The following is a 27,406-nucleotide window of genomic DNA, read 5'->3' on the forward strand; positions in this document are numbered from 1 at the left end:
CGTAGAAATTGTATACCCTTCCTGCTGAGTGTGTGGCATTCCTCAGCACAGGCACAGAGGGCTGCTCAGCACAATCTGTCCCAATGAAAGGTGCACTTTGGCAATTTTCTGAAGGAAGCAAGAAGAGAGATGGAAAAATTTGAGATGGAAGCTTTCTAGCTTCCTGGGAGGGACTGTGTTCTCTCCAGGTTGTACTGTGTGGGAGAGTCTAGCACCTATGTTCCCTTACATATCCTAAACAAATGGGTTAAGATTGATCCTTGGTGCTAGGAAGGATGACAATCATAAGATGAACTGCTTTTTTTCCTGTGTGTGCATGGAAATCCTAGTTGATTTGCTTTAATCCTCACTCAGATCTAGACACCACCCTTCTTTGTCCTGATTGTATAATGCCTGTTGGGATACTTCCTCACAAATATATTCTACAACAGATGTTTTTTTATTGGGAGGAGACCCTAAGGCATCTTCCATGCCTGTGACTTTGTTCTGTTCCGTGCAAATCTTACAGTATAGAGTTAGCTAGGGTCTCTACATAGATCAGTCTTGCCTTGAAATCACACAGATAGGCCTGCTTCTGTATTTAATGTGCTGTTGCTGGGGGTTCCTGCCATGTCTACCAGGCTAATCTCTATGTTATTGAATTTTTTCATGAATGATGTATAACAAATTTCATAGATAAGTACTGAATTTAGGTAATTATCCTTTCCTTTTCTCTCTCTTCCTGTTCTCCATGCATTTCTTGTATAATTAATGATCTCTTATTATCTTATAACTTTTCAGCTATATGCAAATATGATTTCAGAAATATAACCTGCTGACAAAATTTTTTCTTGTTTGCACCAGTTTAGTGTGTCCTCTTGAGATTGCTAATGTTTTATTGGGTTCATCTCTGAATAAGATTATTTCTCAATTTAATATCTGTTGATTAAATTGTTTTCTTAACAGCTCCTCAGTAACTGTTAATTTTATATCTCTTCTAAGGGGGAATCCTTGTGAAAATTGCCCCCTCACAACAGCGTGTCAGTTACCATGGTCAGATTCTAACTGACTGGACTTCCCAACCCCAATTGATCCTATCCAACACCACCAATGCACATGAGACATGGAGAACTGGGCAGAAGCTGGGCTGGATGGAGTGTAAGAACCAAGGACCGGATCAGGATATTCTTTCTATATGTGCCAGGGAACCTTTGTAAGACTAATCTGAACAGTATGTTTGGTTAAACATGGCTTGGGAAATGACAGTGCCTTGTCCCTTTTGATTATAATCTGTGGTCGTCTTCAGCATTGTGTTCTAAACTACCATTGTGGACCACCAGGGTCCTCTCTGCAGAGTGCCTTCTTATATTTATATCATTTCTACACCCGTACTGTGCTTGCCCCCTTCCCTGACTTCCTGTAGGTCTGTCTTTCAAGTAATGGCATCAGTATGTCTTCCAGTACAACAACTGCATTCTCACATTCCACAGTCCTCTTATTCTCTTCCACTCTCCATGTTTAGTCCAGGGAAGTCCAAGTAACTGCACAACATGGCAGTCATTGTTTTGTTCATAGTCAATATTCATTTGGTGAGTATGGAGAGAGGCCAGTGCAGAACTTGAACTAACTGTCATCCCATCCAGGTCTCTCTCCATGTTGTGATTATAGTTGTGTGCCACCATCCGTGGTGTGACCATGACTTTTAGAGTAGCCCTGAATTTTAAACCAAGATTGTAATCAGTAGTGGGGGGAGACTGTCTCATCAGTGGTGTGGAATGCTAGATCTCTGCACACCTTTTTCATGTTCCTGTGTCTCTGTGGTTTTATACTGTCATGAAGGGCCTGATTTTATTCCCTGTTGACTTTCCTCTGAAAATCCAACAGTACAGAACCCAAGCACAGTGACACTGTTCACTCCTTGAGGTGGATAGAAAACACTTGAGAATAAACTGTCTAAAATCACCTACTTAGTAAGAACCAAAGCTAAGTCTGACATTCAAATCTAGATATCTATATCAACCACAGTAGTATCCACATTCAACAAAGATTTAAAAGTATAGCAAAACTCAGTGGAGAAGATCAAAAGACATGTTTTAAAGTTTCTTTTCTTGCCTGACATGGTCAAGGGGAGAGGATCAGCAATCCACAGTACAATGGAGAAGATAATTGGTCAACCTTGTCTGATCAGCTGACCTCAGTGGCAAGTGTGCCCAGTATCAGAGAGCACTCACTGGTCACTGGTCACCTGTGACCTGTGATGATCCAAATTTGTTTACAGTCATCACCATGGAAACTCCAAGATTATTTCAGGTGCTGGTAGGGTTGGAGGGAGAATGATGTCATAAATGAGGCAACAGCTAATGGGAAGGTCCGATTCCTAACTAGAAGATGGGACTGGTTGGAGAAGATGCCAGGAGACCAACAGTAGCCACGGAGGCTGAGGTGTGGGCTACTGAAAGAGGCAATCATGGCATGGAAGTGCCACTTCCCATGGCGTTTAGCCTAGGCTATCATGGCAGTGCTCCTATAAGGTTTATTGATGAAACGGTGTATAATGTACATATGATGTCACCTTCCAACAGAAAGTGTCCCATCAGCCTACACTCACATACAGTGAGTAGTCTCGGGCAGGGGGGAGAACTGCTGTTGAGGGAACTCAGGTGATAGGCCATTCCAGTCCATCTGGCTTTTGTGCCATCAGCATCTGTCCATAACCCAAGGAAGAAATCAAAGTGTTCCATTGTGACTGTGTGCATCTTTGTGATAAACTCTAAGACACTGGTGTTTGTGTTTCTTCTCCTACAGTCCTTCCTGATTCTCTACTGGCCCATGCTGGACTGACAACTCTCTTGTATACTTTTCATCCCTTCTTTGTAGGTTTTCACTCTTGGACCAGCCCGACCCTTCATTGTTACACTCGTGGGCGATGTCACTTTGAACTTCAGATCAGTGGTCCTCTGTGCATCCTGAAGATGCTTGTATTTGGATGCTGCTGGCAGGAGCAAGCAACTTAGTGACTGATGGTGAGCATGGATATACCTGTGGTTCTCTGCATGTGTTTCCATCTTCTGCAAGAGAAGGCCTCTTACATGATGTAAGATACATACTTACATATGTGTGTGTGTGTGTGTGTGTGTGTGTATCAGTAAGATATATCAGTAAGGCACTGATATATGAATGAAACTATATCATTAGCTGTCATTTTTGATATTTGTTGGATTTTTATTTAGACCAGTAGTGTTTGCTTTTCTCCTTAGGATTGTTTTCTGTCTCTTGGTTACAAGGGCAGTGTTTTGATTAGTTTCATCTCTTGGAGTGTGTTTTAAATCCCATCAGACATTGTTTGGCTACTCACATGTGTTCTCTGTCACCATTGCCCTATCAAAACTTTCAGGCAAGAAAGATTGTAGGCCAATGTGTTTGTGGCTGTGATGGTTTTCACATTTCTCTTTCCTCAGCCTGCAGAATCCCTTTCCACACCAGAGACATTAGATTGTAGGGGCTAAGGCTGCATGTAGGCAACAGGTTGATATCTCCAAGTTCAATGAGTATATGGGTTTTTGTCCAAGGAATGGTGCCCTCTTTGTCACTTTGCAGAGAGCAACTGTGTACCTTAGCAACAGGCTGATGTGTTTGAGGATTTTGATGGCTCCCCCTAGGATAATAACTCAACTAAATGCAATCAAATTCTGCCCCAGACACCTTGGCTGGTGAGTGCGGATGACCTGTGAAGAGTCCATAGTCCTTATTCTCTGAAGTCTCTTTTTAATCTGCCTTCATGGATTCCAGAAAGATTCCACTATACTAATTTTACACATGAACTTGGAAATGCCTCTCTTCCTAAGTCAAGTCAATTTTTTCCTGCTCTTTGTCCTACCAACCACTTCCCCCTGTTCCCACATGCTTGCCACTTGCATCAGTACCCAGGAGCAATTCTTGTGTCCCACAAGTAGACTCCTCCCATTTTTGCAACCTATCTGGACCTACAGACTGTAGCTTGATTATCATTTACTTAACAGTTAATATCCACATATAAGCAAATATATTCCATTTTTATCTTTGTAGATTTAGATTTTCCTCTACAGGATGAAGTTCTAGTTAATCCACTTTGCAAATTTTCTTTCCCAAAGAAGCTAGGTAACAAGGAGAACACTAAGAGAGACATACTTGGATTCCCGTAGGGATGGGAAACAGAGAAGTTCTCCTGAGAAAATTGGGAGTGTAGGGGGTGAAGAGAGGATGGAAGGGAGGGGTGAGCAGAGAAAGTTATGGAGGTGTTGGCTATTACAATAAAGTAGTCCCATACTAGCTCACAATGGAGTATAATAAAGGGTTCTTTATTTAGATGTAGACTCACAGATCAACAGTCCTGTGCACAAGCAGGGAACAAGAACCGAATTCAGCAGCCAAGAGAGTACACACATTTCCACATCTGTTTGTATAATACCCAAGGCCATGCCCCAAATGCACCAACATCTCAAAGACCATTGGCTGAAGTTCTCCTAGCACCTCTCTATTTTGTTAAGAGAGTTCCAAACCCAATACAAAATGATATACAATAAGAACAGATATCAAGTATAAAAATTAGAGTTACAACCAACCTAAACAATATTGAGCAAGAAACATATGCTAAATGTTTAGTAATTATCTTATCCTAAGGAGTCTCAGTCTTATATTAGAAATGGCTTGGTTAAGTCACAAGAGGATAGTAACAATGACTATCTAGTATTTAACCCCATTGAAGACCTGAGAAGGGAAATAATACTACATGAGTAAACAGGAAGTGCAATCATGCAACTTCCAAAATGTGCAATAAATGATAGAGACAACTGGCTACCTGGACAATCACCCAAATTCTTCTCATTTGCAACATTGGAGCATCAAACTTTGGCTAAGACCTAGAGTAACTGTCAAATGACAAATTACCATTTTCAGAGGTAAGAAAATTTTAAAAACTGTCTTACCTGTCTTGGCAAGATTTGGCAGTCTTTTTTCATGTATCCTGCTTGTCCAGTCCAGATACCATGCATTCTACCAGTGACCAAGGCATGGGCAGTTTTTTGCCCAAAGGCCCGTTTTGTCAAGAAAAAAACAAACTCCATGTAGAGTGTCTTTAGTGCCCAACAGTATCTCGGGAATAGATTGGTACTGCCAGGAGCAATACATCTCATGTAAACAGAGCCCAAGTTATTTAAATGACTTATTCTACAGTTCTTTCAAGTAGCTGAAGATTACCTGTCGATGCATAATACATTCTCCATGAATCTAAAGAACCTTAGTCCAACTATAAGTATGACAAATATGAATGACAAATGACCTATAATTCTTAATACCTATATAGCTTAAAGACTAAGGTTTCATAATAGAATATTAGACAGTCTTTAAACCACTGTGCAGAAAGTGAATACAATAACTTCAAAATTTAAACAATGTATAAGTATTTTGATCAGAGGCAGAAATGTGTAGTGCACTATGATAAATATATCCTAAAATTGTATCAATATACAAAATGTCTTAAGCAGAGGTAGAAACATACTTATATACAATAGGACAAAATAACTTTGCATAGATATACAAATATTGTAAACAAAAATAAAAAAGCATATTCAACATAACAAGTATAACTTAAATTTATATCAACATACAAAAATCTATACCAATGCAAATTTTCTATAAAATAGCTCACAAGTATATACTCTATTACTCAGCATTATTATTAGTGTGAGTAATCTCACTCTAATCTACCTATTAGGGAGGAGAAGAACATGAGGGAATGGGATGCTAAGAAGGGAGAAGGACAAAGATGGAGAGAAAGAAAGGAGATACCTTGACTGAGGGAGTCATTAAAGGGGTAGCAAGAAGCATAAGCACTAGGGAAATTCCCTGAAATTCACAAGGATGCCCCCAGCTAAGACTCTAAGCAACAGTGGAGAGGACACTTAATCTGGCCTTCCTATGTAATCAGATTGATGACTACCTTAATTGTCTTCATACAACCTTCACCCAGCAACTGATGGAAGCAGACACAGATATCCACAGTGAAGCACTGGGCCAAGCTACTGCAGACCAGTCCAAGAGAGGGAGGAGTGATAATATGATCAAAGGGGTGAAGACCATGAAGATGAAATTAGTGAGAGCTCCCTGATTTCATTGTTTTACACAGCTGTACCACATTTGTTTATGTTTTCTTCTGTTGTGCAACTTGCTGATTGTTTCATGTTTTTGTCTATTATTAAATAAGTCACAATGGACATGGTTGAGGGTGTGTCCTTGGGGCAGGATTGAGGATGCTTTGGGCATATGTCCATGAGTGGTATGGCTGGATCTTGAGATTTTTGCTGTCTGTGGAACTGACAAATTGATTTCCATAATGACTATGCAGCTTTGCACTCTTACCAGCAACGGAGGAATGTTACCCACACTCTACATCCTAGCCAAAATGAATTGTCACTGGTGTGATTGAATTTTGCTACTCGGACAGGTTTTTAGCAAATGACTTTATGAGTCTCTGATTCTCCCAGATATCTGTGATTATGTCCCACTGTTCATTTTGGTCATTTCAAACAGTTTACTCTCTTGGGTATTATTGCTTCTTTTAGTTCCATAGCCTTCAAGTTTTCTTTTAAGTCGTTAGCACAAGATATCAATGCTTCCTTTATTAAGGCACTTATTGCTGTGAATTTTCCTATTAGCACCTCTTTCATTGTGACCACAAGTTTTGGTGTTTATTCCTTTTCCTGAATTGGAGAAAGTCTTTCCTTCCCTCATTCCTCCCTTTTATCTCTCTCTCTCTCTCTCTCTCTCTCTCTCTCTCTCTCTCTCTCTCTCTCTCTCTCTCTCTCTCTCTCTCTCTCTCTCTCTCTCTCTCTCTCTCTCTCTCTCTCTCTCTGGAGAAGTTTCTGTCCTGCCCAGTCCCACAGCCATTTAGTCCCAAATAAACACAGAGGCTTATATTAACTATAAGTGGTTTGATCTGTTGTTTAAGCTTATCACTAGGTGTTATGACTTAAATTTACCCATAATTCTTGCCTATGTTTATCCATGTGGCATGGTACCTTTTCTCAGTATGGCATTCTCATCTTGCTTCCTCTGCATCTGGAAGATGGCTGTATCTCTGTGTTTCCTCTTCCCACCTTATTTGTCTAGGGTCCTTTTTGAAAGGTTTCTCAGGCTTTATGAGGAAGCTCTTTCCAAACATTTGGGTACTGTTTGTAAACTGAAGTTTATGTCCCCCTCAGTCCTGCAGCCATTCAGTTCCAAATGAACACACAGAGGCTTATATTAATTATAAACTATTTGCCTATTGCTCAGACATTTTACTATCTCTTACACCTAAATTAATCCATAACTCTTATCTATATTTAGCCACATGGCTTGGCACATTTTCACATTCAGCAAGTACAACCACATTAAACCTAAAAGAGTTTCAAAAGGAATTCTAGACATAAAAGAACAGACTCAAATACAGGTTCTTGGAAGCAACATTTTATTGGGTAGGCTCTGTTTGGTAGAGGCAAGCAGAGGCATGGATCCTTTATAAAGGCTTCCTGACTCAGCTTTAGCAGCAAAACCACATGACTCTTTTTGTTGATTATATTGAGCTATGCATTTGTCTCTACTTCCTTCCCTTTCTCTCCCCTCCCCCTCAACCCTCTGCCATGGTACCATGCTCCCAATTAATTCAGGAGATCTTGTCTTTTTCTACTTTCCATGTAGATTAGATCCATGCAAGCCTCTCTTAGTGTCTTCATTACTGTCTAGGTTCTCTGGAATTGTGAATTGTAAATTGTAGGCTGTTTTTTTAAAATATTTTTTTTCTTTATGTCTAAAAATCACTTGTGAGTGAGTACATTTGATATTTGTCTTTCTGGGTGTGGGTTACCTCACTCAATATGACGTTTTCTAGCTCCATCCATTTGCCTGCAAATTTCAAGTACAGGTTTTTGAAATATGACCTAATGATCCTCTAGATTTGCTCCATGTCTGTTGTTATGTCCCCCTTTTTATTTCTGATTTTGTTAATTTGGATATTCTCTCTCTGCATTATGCTTAGTTTGGATAAAGGTTTGCATATTTTGTTCATTTTCTCGAAGAACCAACTCTTCGTCTCATTGATTCTTTGTATTTTTTCTTTGCTTCTATTTTGTTGATTTCATCTCTCAATTTGATTATTTCCTGCTGTCTAGTTCTCATGGATGAATTTGCTTCTTTTTGTTCTAGAGTTTTCAAATGTTCTGTTAATTCACTAGTGTGGGATTTTTCCAGCTTCTTTATGTAGGCATTTAGTGCTATGAACTTTTCTCTTAACACTGCTTTCATTGTGTCTCATAGATTTGGGTATGTTGTGTGGTCATTTTTATTGAATTTCAGGAAGACTTTAATTTCTCCCTTTATTTCTTCCTCGACTCATTGGTGATTCAGGTAAGCATTGCTTAATTTTTATGTGTTTGTGGGCTTTCTGGAATTACTGTTGCTGTCGAATTCTAATTTTAAGTCATGGTGATCCAATAAGATACATGGGGTTATTCTAATTATTTTCTATCTGTTGAGGTTTGTTTTGTTAACTAGTATGTGGTCAATTTTTTAGAAGGTTCTATGAAGTTCTGAGAAGAAGGTATATTCTTTTATAGTTGGGTGGAATGTTCTATAGATGTCTGTTAAGTCCATTTGAGTCATAACATCTGTTAATTCCCTTATTTCTTTGTTAATTTTCTGTCTGACAGACCTGTGCAGTGGTGAGGGTGGGGTGTTGAAGTCTTCCATGACTAGTGTGTGTGGTTTAGTGTGTGATTTAAGCTTTAGAAGTGTTTCTTTTACATATGAGGGTGTCCTTGTATTTGGGGCAAAGATGTTCAGTAGTGAGATTTCCTCTTGATGGATTTTTTTCTGTGACTAATATGAAATGTCCTTCTTTGTCTCTTTTGACTGATTTTAGTTTGAAGTCTATTTTGATAGATATTAGGATAGCTTAGACCAGCTTGTTTCTTAGGTCCATTTGATTGGAAAATTCTTTTCCCAACCCTTTATTCTGAGGCGATGTCTCTCTTTGAGGTTGAGGTGTGTTTCTTGTATGCAGCAACAGGATGGATTCTGTTTTTGTATCCAGTCTGTTAGCCTGTGTCTTTTTTATAGGTTAGTTGAATCCATTTATATTAAGGGATATTAATGACCAGTGATTGCTATCTCCTGTTACTTTAGTTTTATTGTTGGTGATGTTATTGTGTATATTTTTACCTTCTTTGATATTTGCTGCTGTGAGATCATATATAGTCTGTGTTTTGTGGATGTAGCCAACTTACTTGGGTTGGAGTTTTCTTTCTAGTACTTTGTGTAGGGCTGGGTTTGTGGCTAGGTATTGGTTAAATCTGGTTCTGTCCTTAAATATTTGGTTTTGTTCATCTATGGTAACTGAAAGTTTTGCTGGGCATAGTAGTCTGAACTGGCATCCATGGTCTCTTAATGTCTGCATAACGCTTGACCACGGCCTTCTGGCTTTCATTGGTTCCATTGAGAAGTCAGGTGTAATTCTGATAGGTCAGCCTTTATATGTTACTTGGCCTCTTTTCTTTGCAGCTCTTAGTATTCTTTTTTTTTTATTCTGTATGTTTAGCGTTTTGATTATAATGTAGTGAGGGGGGAGACCTTTTTTTGATCCAGTCTATTAGGTATTCTGTAAGATTCCAGTATCTTCATAGGCATATCTTTCTTTAGGTTGGGAAAGTTTTCTTCTATAATTTTGTTGAATATATTTTCTTTTCCTTTGAGCTGGAGTTCTTCTTCTATACCTTTTATTTTTAGGTTTCATCTTTTCATGGTGTTCCATATTTCATGGGTATTTAGTTAGTGATGCTGGTGGTATTGGTGGTAGTGCTGATGGTGGTCAAAGTGGTGGTGGGTTTTAATTAAGTAGGTAGTAGTGGTGGTTATGGCACTGATGGCATCGGTGGTAGTGGTGGTAGAGGTGCTGGTTGTGGTAGAAGTAGTGGTGGTTTTAAAGGTGTAGGTAGTAGTGGTAGTTGTAGTATTAGTGTTACTGGTGGTAGTGGTGGTTGTTTTTGGTGCTCATTTAGGTTTTAGTGATGTTATGGTAGTGGTAGTTCTGGTAATGGTGTTTGCTGCAGTGCTTCTGGTGGTGGTGTTAGTGGTAATGGTGTTGGTTGTAGTGCTTCTGGTGGTAGTAGCAGTGGTTTTGGTTGTGGTGATGGTGGTTGCTGTGCTTTTTGTGGTAATGGTGGAGGTAGCTGTGGTGATAGTGTTTTGATGGTGGTGGTAGTGGTATTACTGATGGTAGAGTTGGTGGGTGGTGGTAGTGGTTATGGACGTGGTGGTGGTTGTGATTGTGGTGGTGGTTATGGTAGTAGCAATGATGGTAATGACAGTCGTGTTAGTGGTGGTAGTGATTGTGTTGGTGGTCATGGTATTTGTGGTGTTGGTGGTAGTTGTGAAGGTGGTGGTTGTTTTGGTAGTTGTAGTGGCAGTAGTAATAGTATTGTTAGTGGTGATATTATTGGTCATAGTGCTAGTGTTTGTGCTCATGTTGGTGTTGCAATGTGGTTGTGGTAAATATGCTGATACTATTTGCTGTGGTAATGATGATAGTTGTGGTGGTGCTGCTGCTGTTGGTAACGGTAATGCTGGTAATGGTAGTACTGGTGGTGGTAATTTTTGTTGAGAGGTCGTGGTAATAGTGGTTATGCTCTTTGGTTGGTGGGTGGTGATCATGGTGGTGCTTGAGGTGATTGTGATAATGGAGTTTGTGGTGATAGGGGTGGTAATTTTTGGTGGTGGTGGAAGTGGTAGTGTTATTGGTGGGTTGTGGTAATAATGGTTGTGTTATATTGGCACAGGTAGTGCTGGTGGTAGTAGTTATGTTACTGGGTGGCTGTGGTATTGGTGTATGTGGTGGCTGTATTTGTCATGGTGGTGGTAGTAGTGGTTATGGTGTTGCAGTTGGTAATTTTGGTAGTGATACTGGTAATGGTCTTGGTGGGTAGTGGTAATGGTGGTGGTGGTGGTGGTAGTGATTTTGGTTCTGGAGGTGGTCAAGATGGTGTTGTTGATGGTAATTGTGGTAGTGTTGTTTGTGGAGTTGTAGTAGAGGTAGAAATTGTGGTGGAAAAGGTGGTAGTAGTAGTGTAAGCAGTAATGGTGGTGGTGGCAATAGTGGTTTGTGGTATTGGTGGGAGTGGTTGTAATGGTAGTGATGGTAATGGTTTTGGTAGTGGTAGTGTTGATGATAGTGCTAGTAAAGTTGGTAGTACTCATCATGGTGGTAGGAATCATGGTAGTGATGGTTGTAGTGGTGGTAGAAATGGTTCTAATGATGATGTTGATGGTGGTGTTGTTGCTGATGATATGGTAGTGGTGGTAATGCTGGTGGTATTGTAATGGCTATAATGGTATTGGTGGTAGTGGTGTTGGTGGTGATAGTAGTGATAGTGATGGTGATGATGGTAATATGTTGGTGGTTTTAGTGGCTGTATTGTGGTGGTGGTTGTGGTAGTGGGGCTAGTGGTGTAGTAGTATTACTAATATTTATGGTAATGGCAGTAGGGGTAGTTGTGATAGGGATGATGGTTGTATTGGTAGTGGTGATAGTGATGGTGGTGGCGATCCTGTTGTTGTTGCTGGTGGTGGTAGTGGTAGTGGTAGTGGTAGTGTTGGTGGTGGGGGTTAGTTGTTGTAGTGATGCGTATATTAGTGGTGGTAGCGGTAGCTGTGATATTTGTTGTGGTGGTCATGGTGGTAATGGTTATGGTGGTGATAGTAGTGGTTGTGGTAGTGGTGGTAGTGATGGTGGTGGTGATATTGATGGTGGTAGTAGTTGTGATATGGTAGTGGTGGTTGTGATGGTGCTGGTGGTTGTGGTTGTATTGGTAGTAGTGGTAGTGGTGGTGATAGTATTGGTAGTGGTGGTAATTGATGGTATTGATAGTTGTGGTAGCGATGATGGTGGTGGTAGTGGTATTGGTGGATTTAGTGGCTGCATTCATGGTGAAGTGGTGGTTGTAGTGATGTTAGTGATGGTTATGGTAGTGGTGGTTGTGGTAGTAGTGGTGTTCACGGTACTAGTGGTGGTGGTAATGGTGCTGGTGGTAGTGTTGCTTGTTGTTTGTGAGTGGTGCTGATAGTGGTGGGAGGATGATTGTTGCTGTGGTGATGGTGAAAGTGGTATTTGTGGTAGTTCTGAATTTGGTAATGATATTGGTGGCAGTGATTGTGTTGGTCATAGGGGTAGTGGTGTGTGGATGGTGATGGTAGTGCTAGTAGTTTTAGTAGTGGTGTTATAGTGATTGCAGTAGTTGTGGTAATGGTGTTGGTCATGCCAGTAGTTGTTCTGTTGGTGGTAGTGGTGGTGGTGGTTGTGGCAGTGGCAGGTGGTTGTGGGGGTGGTAGTGTTGAAGTAGTAGTTGTGTGGTAGTAGTGGTGGTAATGATGTTTGTGGTAGTGGTTGTGCAAGCATTGTTAGTGGTGCTATTGTTGGTGCTGGTGTTAATGGTGTTGTGAGTGTCATGGTGTTTGTGGTGGTAATGGTGATGGTGGGCGGTTCTGGTAGTTCTGGTGGATTTGGTACTAGTAGTGGTTGTGGTATTGATGGTAATGGTGATGGTGGGTGGTTCTGGTGGTGTTGGTAGTAGTAGTAGTTGTGGTGTTGATGGTAATGGTGATGGTGGGTGGTTCTGGTGGTGTTGGTAGTAGTAGTAGTTGTGGTGTTGATGGTAATGGTGATGGTGGGTGGTTCTGTGATGTTGGTAGTAGCAGTAGTGGTTGTAGTGGTTTGGTGGTGGAGGTAGTGGTGGTTGTGGTAGTTTTGTGGCTCTTTGCTGCCTTTATGATTAGCACACTCTTATATGGCACATGCTGATGATGATGCTGACAAGGGAAGCCATCAACTTCAGTTTCACTCAGGGTTTCCTGCCTTTTACTAACTTCCCTTCATCACTTTAAACATGGGACTCTAACAGTTTCTTCTTCTGTCTGTCTGTCCAGGTCCTGTATGATGGTTATTGAATACTATTCTTCTGTTAGACATTTCACACAGCTCTCTCCAGTTTCTCCAACCGCTATGTAAACATGTCCCCTTTTACTTTGACTGTTCACTGCAGGGGTGTCCTGTAAGACTTTTGACATTTGTTTATTTTGAGACAGGGTTTTCCTGTACAGCCAAGGCTGACCTCAAGTCTGTAATCCTCCTGCCTCAGTCTCCTGAGTATTGGTGTTACAGATGTGAGACACCACACCTGTCCTGTTTGACATCTTCAGCAATGTTGCTCTGCACAGCAGACTAAGCGAATGTACATAGTGAGTAATGCAGGTAGGGATTCACCGCATGTGGGGCATCATGGGTATCTGGAAGCACCGCATCAGATCTACACAGACTGCTCTACTCCCATTGTGCTTGCTTTCCTGGGGGAGTCTGCAGATGTCTCCACCCTAAAGAACTATGGGCAACTACGGAAGCTAAGAACAGGAGATCACACTGGCTTTTTGACTCAGATAATTACATGAGATCAGTCATGGAGATTTTTACTTTTGGCATTACAGGGCACTGCAAAAGTTTCATAGTTTGAGCTGGGTATGATGGCTCCAGCCTGTCATCTCAGCACTTTCAAGGATGAAGCAGGAGGGTTGCCCTGAGTTCTAGTCAGCTTGGGCAGCAGAGTGAAACTTAATCTCAAAATCAAAAGCTGATGGAGGACTCTAATTGGCTAATAAAGAAACTGCCTGACCCATTTGATTGGCAAGCCCATAGGTGGGTGGAGTAGACAGAACAGGAAGAAGGAAGTGAGGTAGATGGCTCAGTCAGATGACACGCCTCTCCTAAGTGAGATAAATCGCCATGCCTCACCTCTCTGGGCAGACTGCCATGCCTCTCCTCAGTGAGACAGATGTGATGAAGGCAGCCACCAGGTCAGACGTGCTGAATCTTTCCCGTAAGACACCATTCGTGGTGTTGCACAGATTATTAGATATGGGTTAGTCAAGATGTGAGCAAGAGGCTGAAAATAATGGGCCAGGCAGTGTTTAAAAGACTACAGTTTGTGTGTTGTTATTTCGGGTGTAAAGCTAGCCGTGCAGGAGCCAGGGCAGCAGGAACGCAGCCCGTCAGCTCCACACTACAAAAAGCAAACAAGATGAGCCAGGAGTGGTGGGGCATATCTGTCATCTCAACACTTGGGAAGTGGCGGTGGAAATATCAGGAGTTCAAGGTCATCCATAGCTTCCAGGATACTTGAACTATGTGAGTCCTATATCAAAAACAGTTTCAGATATTCAAATTTTGTTGGAATCTTGGTTGTTTTCATTTTTTCTTATAAGTATTGGTATGACGAATATGCTTTCGTCTTAAGTTTCTTATTTTTACTTATTTCCCCAAGGCTATGTCTGAAAGCTAACAAGTAATTTGCTATAAATAGTTACCTAGTCTCTTGCATAATTTCAAATCCATTTCCTGAAATTTGTTTAAATGACTTGAATTCCCACTAGTATAGTGATAGACAAGAATTTTGAAATGGGTGGTAAAGTGGCTATTGTTTCAGCAAGGGTAGGTGTAAGAAACACCTTAGTTTTGTGTGTGTGTAGATGAACTCATCTGTGGTGTCTCTCTGTGTGTGTTTGTGTAGGTGAACTCATATGTGGTGTCCATCTTTGTGTGTATATCTGTGTGTATGTGAACTCAACTTTGATGTTTGTATGTTGATATGGGATTTCCCTCTGTATGCTGTGTATATGTTTTGTTTCGATTGGCTGATAAAGAAGCTTCTTTGGGCCTTGGCAGGGCAGAATGTAGCTAGGTGGGAAATCAAAACAGAGATATAGGAAGAAAGAAGGGGGAGTCAGGAAGATGCCAGAAGCTGCTGGAACAATAAGATGTACTAGAGAACAGGTAATGCCACAAAGCCACGATACGGGGATTATTAGAAATCAGTTAGTTTATATGTAGAACTTAGTAAGAAGCCTGAGCCATAGGCAAAACGATTGTATTTAATATTAAGCCTCTGAGTGATTATTTTATAAGAAGCTATGGGTACTAGTGAAAAGGAAAAAAACTGGTTTAATGGAACCAGGTGGGACAGAGAAATGTCTCCAGCTTGTGTGTGTGTGTGTGTGTGAGAGAGAGAGAGAGAGAGAGAGAGAGAGAGAGAGAGAGAGAGAGAGAGAGAGAGGAAAGAGATTGAGAGAGAGAGTGAGAAATTGAGAGAGAGAGGAGAGAGAGAGACAGAGAGACAGAGAGACAGAGAGACAGAGAGGGGGAAGACAGAGAGGGGCAGTAAATGCACGTTTGGTGCTGGGAATGGATTTAGGGCTTCTCAGCTACTAGGTAAGCACTCTAACCCCCGAGCTTCATTTCTAGCCCATCCATCTTTCCAATGTGTCCCGTGTGAAAACCATTAAGATACCTTAAGTGGACTATAGCTCAGTGATAAAGCACTTGCCTAGAATGTTAAAGGCTCAGGGCTCCATTGCTAATGCTGAAAGAGAAGGATGAGGAGATGATGGAGAAGGAACAGAAGAAGAGATTCCCTACCCATAGAACTGTCTGATGAAGGGAAAGCTAAGGTATTATGCTCTAGAAAGGCAAGATGCTGCTTGTTTCAAGTAAAATAAAAAGCACCCCTAAAGAGAAATAACACCAAAAGTGTTATGAGGTGTAGGAGCAATAGACATCCTACTTTATTACCTACCACAGAAGTAGAAATGCTGCTTCAGATACACGAGATCATCATTGCTTCTGGTATCCTGCTATCAATCATTTGAACATTTACATTATTAAAACCAGTTGATCAAACAGGAAATATTGGAGTTACAATTCTGCATCCTAAGTTCAAAGAAAGTATTGCATGAATATGATCACATACTGCTTGGTATTTACATAAAAAGTGAACCACTTGAATGATGGGCATCCAAGTCTATAAATTGTAGGAGAAAAATACTATCACCAAGTATAAAGCACAATAGGAGAAAAACAGAAATCATAGACGGAAAATAAGAACTTCCAAATAAATATCAGTAGAGAGATTTGCCACATCTACTGCACACATCAATGGCTACCCCCAAAGTTTCAAACTGCAAACAACATTGGAGTGATTGATATACACCATAGACTTCAGTGAACATAGAAAATTATATTTATTTCAAAACTATGGTGAAATGAAGCAACAATTTTTATTAACACTGAAGATAACTGTGATGTCTAATGTCTTTACCAAATTGTTTACATGAATAAGGTTTTTCTAGTGTATGAGTTCTTTCCTGTTTGCTAACATCAAGGTGAATATACTTAAATATTGCTTAAAATATTACTTCCATAGCTAGCAAGAAGGCACAGCAGTTAATTCTCAGGACCAAGGGCAGATGGCTGGCAACTTCCTACAATTTATTGCAATAGGAGATGCAATACCTCTGGCTTCTTTGCTCACACTCACATGCAAACACACCAACATCACACAATTAAAAATTAAACATATCTTTAAATAAACATTTCCACTTCTGACTGTTTTTCTCCTGTGTTCATTCCTCTAAGCCAGTTGTTGCAGCATCTACAGGCACACCTATAAAGTTTTCTCCATCATGAATTTCTTTACATAACTGAAAGCAGGCATGCTGGCTAAAGACTTTTTACACACAGAGTTTCTCTGCAGTATTTCATTTATGTATTTAGAGATGACAGTAACTTATAAAGGCATTACCTCTCTATGTTGATTTGAATGAGAAACATCCTGCAAACTTTTGGGTATTTTGAACACTGTGTCCCTAATTGGTGGCATTGTTTGGGAAGATTTAGGAAATGTCACTTTGCTGCAGGAAATATGTCACTGGAGGTGAGTTTTGAGAGTTTAATGCCTTGCATCATTTCCAGTTCCCACTTTTTGCTTCATGTTTCAGGTTGAGTATGTGAGTTCTCAGCTTCCTGCTTCAGCTACCATGCCTCCCTGTCATGATGGATTATGGAACCATAACCCAAAGTAAAGTCTTCAATAAGTTACCTTAGAAATGCTTTTTTTTTAATCTCAACAACAGAAATGGAACTGAACACATCCTTAAGTTCTTCTGCTGTGTGAGTATCTGGAATGGAGTTTGCTATGCACACTGTTGACGTTCATATGGTTGCACTCCAGAATGAGTTCCTTCTTTTCCTTGAAAATGACTGTGACTTGTGAAAGCCTTACTTCATTGTTTACATTTATGCATTTCCTCCAGTATGGCATCTTCCATGCTCTCCAAGGCCACTGTGACATACAAAAGTTTCAGCACACTAATTACAGTTACAGAGTTACTTTCCAATATGACATAATTCGTGATATTTGAAAATTATTGTGACATACAGAGTGTGCACCACATAGGCTCACACTGATAGGGTTTCTTTCTCTCGTGTATGAATTCTGGTATGCTTTTGAAGAATACTGGGAGATAGAAAGGATTTACCACAGTGATTACACTCGTAAGGTTCTTTTCCAGTATGACTTCTTTCATGAATTTGAAGTTGACTACAATATGGAAAAGCTTTACCACAATGTTTACATTCAAAGGGTATTTTTCCAGTATGAATATTTTTATGTCTTCGAAGATGACTGTGATTTGCAAAGGCTTTACCACACTGATCACATTCGTAGGGTTTCTCTCCAGTATGAATTCTTTTGTGCCTTAGGAGATCACTGCGACATGCAAAAGCTTTACTACAATGATTGCAATCATATGGTTTCTCTCCTGTATGAATTCTTTCATGATATCGAAGATTACTAGGATATGCAAAGGCTTTACCACAATAATTGCATCTATAGGGTTTTTCTAAAGTATGAAATCTTTCATGCCCTCGGAGATCACCACGGCTTGCAAAAGCTTTACCACACTGATTACATTTATACGGTTTCTCTCCAGTATGACGTCTTTCATGATTTGCAAGACTGCTGGGACACGTAAAGGCTTTACCACATTGATTACACTCATAAGGTTTCTCACCAGTATGAACTCTTCCATGCCTGTGAAGGTGACTGTTACACACAAAGGCTTTACCACACTGATTACATTCATAGGGTTTCTCGCCAGTCTGAATGCTTTTATGCCTTTGAAGTTGACTCTGGTGTGCCAAGGCTTTACCACATCGATTAGATTCACGGAGTTTGTTTCTAATATGACCTTTTTCATGCCTTTGAAGAGAACCGGAAGAACACAGAGATTTACCACACTGATCACACACATAACATTTTCCTATTGTGTGAGCCACTCTGCCTGTACCAAATAAACCAGGACAAGCTGGAGGGTTTCCACACTGCTTGTATTCATAGGGCTTTTTTCCAGTGTTAGTTTCCTGATATATTTCTGATGAAAGTTGAAAATCAATTAACTCTATACATGTATCACATTCACCAGGTCTATTCATATTCGGGGCTCCTATAAATCTTTGAACTGTTCTTGGAGACAAAGAGGTACATCGCATATTTCCATATCCTGCATGCTCAAGTGGCTTGTATCTAGAGAGATACATGATATGCCTATTAAAGGATGATAAATAAAAGGTTTTTACATTGTAGTCAGACAATTTAACTTCATAAGAAATTCTCCTCCTAAAGTTGCATTTTGCTATGGGATTTAGGTTCATCCACCTCTGTGCCTCTCATTGACTGTCCCTCTCACTGTATTTTGGTGTGTCACTACGAGCATCTTTGAGTACTGCTTGCTTCACTGTGGTCTATTTGTGTACTATAAGGTCTTAGACATACACTGATCCCCTAATTAAGGTGTCAAATATGAATGATTTGAAAATAAATGGACTTGCTAGCTCTATAGTTAGTTTACAGCTCACAGGACTATGGCTAAAAAAAAGAGATATTTTAATACCAGGGTCCTAGTGTTGTTTCTTAGTGAAATGTATTAGAAACACAAAACAGCTACTTAACACTGAAGAATAAAGCTTTGTGAAAATGTAATAATTATCAATACATTTAAAGCTGTGCTTGTTTTTTTTTTTTCCTGTTGATTGCCCAGAAACTACCAGGGGATGTTAAAATTCCTTCAAAGGGACCTTTGTACTAGCTTTCACATGAGAATTACCTTCCATTTCTTCTAGAACTTTGACAAGGTTCTTCACTCTTGTAGGCTTCCCATTTGTAGCCTAAAATATAGTACCAGAGAATGTAAATATTGTTGGAAATTTTGAAAAATTTAAGTTTCAAGCTTCAGTGAACCTTGTAACCATTCCTGAATTCCTCACCATGTTCTTCCTTTAACACAGCATAATTTATAGTAGAGCACTGGTAACCAAGAAACACTTGCCCCCTTATTTAGAAAGCAGATGAAAACTCATATTCTTACCTATAGCAGTGAGGTTCCTGCAGGTCTCCAGCATCACATCTTTGTACAGACTCTTCTGGGAAGGGTCCAGCAAAGCCCACTCTTCCTGAGTGAAGTTCACAAGCACATCCTGAAAGGTCACTGAGTCCTAAAATATCCATACATGTGTGTGGCAGGTGGGTGAGATTGGAAGGATTACAAATGTGTATTTCATTGACATTGCATCTACATAATCCAGTGAGCTTCACGCATTTATTTCATGACACCGAGGCTGTGATGTAACCACCAATTCATTTTAGAAGGAAACTGAAATGGAGGATCACCCTCTCATGTCTAGGCTACTGATTATGTTATTGAAAAAGGACTGCCTACTAACAGATATACAGAGAGTCAGCCAAATAGATCAACAGTAGTGAGAAGAACAATAAAACCAATCAAAATAATGTTTTTCAAGACAAGGTTTCTCTGTTTAACAGTCCTAGTCGTCCTGGAATTAGCTCTTGTAGACCAGGCTGGCCTTGAACTCACAGAGATCCACCTGCTTCTGCCTCCCAAGTTCTGAGATTGCAGGTGTGTACTACTACCACGTGGCTACAACCAAAACAAATTAAAGCAAAAGACAAAAACTCAAGGCCTCACTGGAAATTCCTCCAAACAGTTCAACATTCATTCTAGGTCTGCACTTATTTCACAAAAGCAGGAAGGCACCAGTTTAAACTGTAAGGTTAGTAAATAGATCTCCATACAAATCAACCCCATTTTAAACAGTTACAGACAAATAAAACAAAACTAAAAATATCACCAAAATCTATACTGATCTTACTAAAACAAAAACGTAAGTAGAAGAGATGGCTCAGCAGTTAATGTGGTGGCTCACAAAAACTGTAACTCTAGTTCCATGAAATGCCCTTTCCTGATTTCTGTGTATTGCAGGAATGCACCATCACCAAACATACAGGCAAAAGAATCATATACATTTAAATACATTTTTAAAAAGTAAAGGAGTGAAGTAACTGACCTTCTAAGGTATTTAATAACCATATGGATGACAGTTGTGTGACTTGGGCAGTTTGTGAGGCCACTGTCAGTGGAACCAGTATTTATCCTTGTGCATGAACTGTCATTTTGGCGCCCATGGAGGGATACCTTACTTAGCCTAGATACAGGGGAGAGGGCCCTAGTTCTGCCTCCTGATGTGTAGGACTTTGTTGACTCCCTATGGGAGATCTTACCCTCTCTGAAAATTGGATGGAGAGGGATGGGTTGGGAAGAAGTTGGAGAAGAGGGTAGAGGGAAGTGAGAGGGAACTGGGATTAGTATGTAAAATAAAAAAAGATGTCTGTTATGGAAAAGAACATTTGTTTAACTATGTAAGGAAAAGTTGTATTTGTTTATGGTGCATTTGTACAATTATGTAAAAATGTGATGTTGTTTCACCTTGCCTGCCTAAGGCACCTGATTCGTAGAATGAATAATAAAAATTGAGAAGCTAATATTAGAGTTCAAACTAAAACCAGAAAAGTAAGGCAGTCAAGCTACTAGGGAAGTCTTAACCTGAACTAAGGCTGGGTGACAGCAGACTAAGCAATCTAAATAAACAAAGGAGTCTAAGCAGACTAAATAGACTAAGACTCTCTTGCCTCTCTAGTTTATATTCCCCCTAGTGCTGGGATTAAAACCATGTGACTCCCTAGTACTGGGATTAAAGGAGTGAGCCAGGACTACCTGGATTTGCTTAAGTATTGATCTTGTGTGGCCAAGGATAGCTTTGAACTCATAGAGATTCATCTGCCTCTTGGGAGATGCCTCCTGGGATTAAAGGTGTGAGCCACCACTGCCTGACCTCTAGGGCTTAGTTTTACCTTTCTGAGCTTTAGGCAAACTTTATTATCAAAACATAAATATTACTATATTTCCATTTTCTGTCTAAAATGAGAAAAGGCTATGACTAATATAGAAAAACTATATACAGAAGTACCATAACGATATATAATATATACAGGCAATAAATAGAACAACGATGTCTTGTCCAATTCCATTAGACAAATTTAGAGAAAATACTCCATATCTATGCTATCTTGATGAGTCCAAAGTCTTGTATGTAATTTACTTACTTTCATAAATTGCGTTCTGCATCTGGTAAATAAGGAAAACTATAACTATCTAGTGTTCAACTCCCTCAGAGACCCAAAAAGGAAATAATATTAACTGAGTAAGCAAGAAGTATGAGCAAATGACTTGCAAAAAGTGTGAGTAATAACAGAAACAACTGGCTGCCTAGACAGTCAGCTGAAGTTCCTCTGCAACATTGGGGCATCTATCTTCAGCGTACACGTCTAGCATTTCTGACAGATTTCTCTAAGAAGCAGGATATTTTGAAGGGCTGTCCCTCCTTGTTTGGACAATGTTTGGCAGCCACTCTCTTGTGTCCTGCTTGTTGAATTAGAACAGCATGTCACCAGTCGAGGTAAGGACATTTTCTTGCCCAGTGACTTTCTTTTGCCACAAAGAAAGTAAACTTAATGTTGAGTTTCTTCAATGTCCATTATCTTCTCTGAAGTAGATTGGTGCTGCCAAGAGCAGACATGTCTCATTGTCAAAAAAAATAAAAAAAGAACCTATGCTATTAAAACATCTTAAATGCCATATTCTGTAGATCTTTGAAGTTTTTGAAGATGGCCTGTCTATCTAAAATGTATCTTTGTTTGACCTTGAAAACATACCTAATATGACTACAAGTTTGATTATAGTAGGTGATTTAACTACTAACCTGCATTTTCTTATTATCCTAAAGAGCTGGTAATAATAACTTTCAAGGACTAGAAATTTGCATTACATTATTAAATGAGTTTTAAATGAATAATACCTTGGAAAAGAGTAGAAATGTATGTACAGTGTTTTAACAAAATAAATCTCAGTATACAAAATATAAAAGTCCAATCTAATGTAAAACATTTAAAACTAGTAGTTGCTTTTTAAAAAGTAGATTCACTAATCTACCTTTTTTATCTTAAATCTATACTCTCCTTTTTTTCTTTTCACAGTAGATTCAATAATCCATTTTTTATCCTATCATATCTATATTCCCCTTTTCTCTTTCTAAAACAAGAACTCTGGCTATAATTTCCTTTATTTAGCTTTTGACCTGACCATTACCAATAACAACTTGTAACTAACCCCCCCCCCAAACAATGACAAGTATCCACAACCCATTGAATGACCAAACACTGCCCACCCCATCTCTTGGGTATGTGGATGTCATATTTTTAAATTTACTTCCTGTTGTCTAGGGGCAATGGTATCTTTAGGGGATCCTGAAAGGAAAAGGCTGGGTCAATTGTCAAGTCCTGGGAGGAATAGCTACATCATTTGTTGTCCAGTCTCTGCATAATGGGAAACTGCAGGACTTGTCTCAAGTCCTGGCTAGAGTAGTCTGTTAGTCTGTTAGATTAGTCACCTCAGCTAACAATCCCAAAATTGTTCTCAGCAGTTTGTAGTCCAAAGTCGATCCTTAGGTGGTGTTTTTTAGCTTAGTGGTGTTATCATAGTTCTGGAGGAGTTGTCATTGTGGGGCCCCTTCCTCCTTAAGGAGACTTCAAAGGTACCTGGTTCACTGAGGAAAACTGATAGATACTCAATCAGAAATCATATGCAGGAAGGCAAATAAAACCATTTTCCAGAATTAGTACTCTATATAACCATTAATATCATGACAAAAAGACATGTGTGTATATGTATATGTGCATTGTATATGTATGTATATACAATACTATATATATATATATATATATATATATATATATATAATACCTTAAGAAAAAACGTCATATGGGGTCAAAATAAAACCAAAGAATTATGAGATTAGTAGCAATAAAATAGTCCTCAAAATCTAGTTTTTCTTCTGCCCCATATCAGGTGACTCTTATAATATGAGAGAGATTTTAAATTTTACTTTAATAAGCTTGCCTGGGTTTAGAGAAGGAGGGAGCCACACTCCAAATCCAACTTTAATCTTTCATTGGGCTGAGACTACAAAAACATCATTTGTATTACATATCTGTAGATGATAGCAGAAACAAACATTTGGAAAGATTTATGATATTTTACCCTGTTGGAAATGTGGTATACCATAGGCCAATTTACTGGGGTTTTTTTGAGACATTTTTCTGGAAGACATACCCCTTTTCTTCACATGTCTCATTTGTCCAGTAGTCCTCAGATTCCTTAGCTGGATACTTTTATTTTTCTGAATAGAGAGAAACAAAACCCTCCCCAACCCTAATTTTGGGAAGATTCTCTTTTGGCAAGTTATATGTGACCAAATGATAAGTATCTGTTAGTTTTATAGGTTAGTTTAGAATAAATGGCCATGGTGCTTAATGAACTATCATTTCTTCTAATTAAGAGCTGTCTCTTGTTCAAATCTAATCTTTATCCATTTTGATGCTATCCATAGCTTTTCTCCTCCTGTGGAAACAAAAGCAAAACCATTTCCCCAACGTACAACAGGTATATTTTGAAAAGATTCATTTATTCACTATGTTCATGTAGTGCAGGGCCCAAGGATGCCAGAACGGTGATTATAGATGCTTACAAGCATCCATCTGGTTTCTAGAAATGAAACCCAGGTCCTCTGGAAGAGCAGTCAGTATTTTTAAATGTGGAGCTCTATCTCAGACTGTACACTTTCTTGTTAGGTGATTAAGGCCATGTAAGTGACCAAACATTAACATTTTGTTGCATGTGTTGGTAAGGTCAGTTGGCATGCTTGACTGGATTGTTGTTTTAAGAGAATTAGAAAGAGCCCCTTGTCTCTCTTCATTTCTCTCCATGAGGTGTGCTACCAGCTGGGCTAGTTCAGGGTCTTGCTGATCAGGTGACTTTGCTTCAAAACAATTTCCCTCCATGTGGCTCCTCCTTCACATAAAATGTACCCTTTTTGAGTCCAACCCCTGGAATGTACATGGTTCTCTGATCATGAGGTGACTTCCTGGAGGAGCTACACTTTTAGAGATGTCCTTATGACCTCCAGAGATTCTGCGAATTGGAGGTAAGAGCCAAAGTATTTGTCTGTCCCTAAATCCCCTATATAGCCACTGGCTTTGTGATCTGAGTATATTTATTAAATACCTTAGAAGGTCAGTTACTTCACTGCTGAAAGAACTAGTTGTTCTTTAACTCTCAGCTACTTTGTGACATTTAGATGAAACTTGACACATTTTAAGCAATTATTGTGTGTATGTGTGGTATGCATGTGGTCAGACTAATGGCACAACACATGTCCTGAGGACATTTAGGGAGATTTAACCTTGTATCACAGCTTCCAGGGATTAAACTCCATTCATCAGGCTTACGCCACAATCACTCTTATAAACTGTGTTATCTTGTTAGTCAAAGCACAAGAGTTGTCATTTTTAACATACATTTTATGCTGTATATGTATGTGGGTGCATGCACACCAAAGCACAGAGAAGTGAAAGGATAACTCGAGGGAGTTAGTTTATTCCATCAACAGTTTAAAGAATCATATTGAGATCATCAATTGAGAGAAAGTTCTTTTGCCTTCTGCCACTGTTTGATTTCTGCTAATGTGATAAGATACTGACCAAAGCTAAAGTAGGGAGGAAAGAGTTTATTTGGCTTACAGGTTATAGTCCCTCAGGAAGGAAAGTCAGGGCAGAAACTCAAGGCAGGAACCTGGAAGAATGCTGCTTTGTTCACCTGATCTCATGACTTGCCCAGCTTATTTTCTTATACACTTCACGACCACCTGCTAAGGGTAGTACTGCCCACAGTGGGCAGAGCCCTACTACATCAATCATTAATCAAGAAAATGCCCTGCAGACTTGTGCTGAGGCCAAACTAACTATAGCTTATTTAAGTTAACAAAATGAACCTGCTTACCGACTGAGCCCTCTTGCTAGCCCCCAAAGACACATTTTTAGTTAACCTCAACTCTCTTAACTCTCTTCAGCCTGTGCATGTGCACATACACCCTAAAAAACTTTTTAGATCTGTCAAGTTTATGAATGGAGAGATAGTTCAGAACTTAAGGGTGCGTCTGGTCCTGAAGAAGACCTGACTTTGGTTTCCAGGATCCACATGGTGGCTCACCATCATCTCTAGCTCTTGTTCCAGGAGATCTGGTGCTGTTTTCTGTTCTCTGTGGTCACCAAACACAAATATGATTGAAAGAGGCACAGCTTAAAGAAAGCATTGGAGGAACCAGACCTGCTAAACACACAGCCCTATTTTCTTCAAAAGAAGAACAAATTCTGAAGCAAATGTCTAACAATCTTGTGATCTGCTATTCGACGGAGTCAGCCTTCCTGAATCCCCCAACATTTTTTAGGCGCTAACCCTGAGCTCAATCTTACAGTGAATAGGATCCATCCTTATGAAAGAGGTCCCACGTACTTTGCATTCTTCATCAACAGAAGGATACTTATTCTTATCACAAATCGTTCCTCCTTAGATCCTTGCCCTGAGCTTGGTTTACCACCCACTAGAACCCATCCTTACTGTAGAGGTCACAGGTGCTTTGCTACATTGCTAGGGAGTTCCCACGTAGCTATGACTGAAGCTTTGTTGGGATAAGTGTCATGTAGAAGCCTTTTTCCAAAGTCCTACTGTGTTTCAATGTGTAGGGAAAAAAAATCGTGGGGAGAGACGAAGGAAGTTACTACCCGAGTACCTGCAAAAGTGGTGCTGACTTGACTTTCATTCTTTGCCTGGCACAGATCATTTTCCTGAAGGCCATGAGGCTTATGAGGTACCCAACATGTGGTGAACATACATACATGCAAGCAAAACATGCACACACATAAATAGAGTATGTTTGGAAAAATTTTAAAAACATACCCCCATGCCTCTTATACTCATCATGGATAAAATGGCCAGAAATATTTAGAAATGAAACAATATCAATAGACCAGAACTTTAAATTTATAATTTAAAAAAAATAAGAAATACCATAAAAAGAGGGAAATTCTATGGCTGCAGATAAGAAGCCTCAATATGATGTCATTTAAGAGTCTGAACTATAAAACTGGGCATGGTGCTACACATTTTTAATCTCAGCACTCAGGGGGCAGAGGCAGGCAGATCTGAGTTTGAGGCTATCCTGGACTACAGAGTGAGTTCCAGGACAGCCAGGGCTACAAAGAGAAACCCTCAGTCAAAAAACAAACAAAAACAGGGACAAAATAATTTGAACTATAAAATTCTAACAATTTATGTTATCAATAACAGAAAACTAAAATCCAAAGGCAATATGGACAGAAAAATAAGGTCAACTTGTTAGTGAATAAATAGTAAATATAGTGACCCATCTAACTTCAAAACTTCTCATATGGGCTGGAGAGATGGCTCAGTGGTTAAGAGCATTGCCTGCTCTTCCAAAGGTCCTGAGTTCAATAACCAGCAACCATATGGAGGCTCACAACCATCTGTAATTAGGTCTGGCTCCCTCTCTGGCCTTCAGGAATAAATATTGTATACATAATAAATAAATAAAATAAATATTTTAAAAAACTTCTCATACAACTACAATAAAGATGGTACTATGTGGGAAAGAATAAAATGATCAGCTGCGTATAATAGCAAATGTAGAAATAAAAACACAGTCAAATGAGCCAAGAACACTCAGTATGCAGTTACTAACAAATGTGGCTAGTATCTATATGCAAATATATTACTATATACAAATTAATTACAAACTGACATTACAACCTCCAGAAAATTAACTCCAAATGGACGATAAGTGTTAAATCCGAAGTGAAAACCTTCTAGAACACAGTAGAGAATCTAGGGCTCTCGGGGTTTAGAAACTTGCATTACACAGAGAGAGCAAAAGCACTACAGGCACAATAGAAAGGTCAGCTCACCCACAAAAAATTTATCAACACACAGTCCACTGTAGCCGGTGCCCTGAGCAGATGCAGAGCCAAAGGATTCGGAGGGTGCAGTCCTGGGGCCAGGAGTTGCACGGACCTCATGGGGAGCATTGCCATCCAGCCCAGGAGAGGACCCACCACATCTGCTCCCACAGGGCAGCCCCTGCTCATCCCCGCCTGGGGACAGTGGACCCCGCTCACCATGATGCTGCTTCCATTAGCCGGTACTCGCTCCCTCA

General features: G+C 39.7%; 1 protein-coding gene across 2 annotated transcripts in view; it reads right to left on the bottom strand.

Moving 5' to 3' along the window:
• Positions 1 to 16,091: 16,091 nt before the first annotated feature.
• The window catches only part of LOC119820298 (zinc finger protein 431-like), a 106,165-nt gene continuing 94,850 nt past the window's right edge, over positions 16,092 to 27,406 (bottom strand). Inside the window, exons 8-10 of one of the 2 annotated variants that reach the window (XM_038338447.1) lie at positions 19,294 to 19,420; positions 19,033 to 19,093; positions 16,092 to 18,128 (exon numbers count right to left, since the gene is read on the bottom strand). In XM_038338447.1, the coding sequence (XP_038194375.1) occupies positions 17,327 to 18,128; positions 19,033 to 19,093; positions 19,294 to 19,420 (990 nt within the window). In that variant the 3' untranslated portion in view covers positions 16,092 to 17,326. Of the gene's footprint in view, positions 18,129 to 19,028; positions 19,094 to 19,293; positions 19,421 to 27,406 lie in introns of those variants that run through there. The other variant, XM_038338448.1, reaches the window with a different exon arrangement.

This window comes from Arvicola amphibius, chromosome 8, assembly GCF_903992535.2.
Source record: "Arvicola amphibius chromosome 8, mArvAmp1.2, whole genome shotgun sequence".
NCBI classification, from domain to species: Eukaryota; Metazoa; Chordata; class Mammalia; order Rodentia; family Cricetidae; genus Arvicola; species Arvicola amphibius.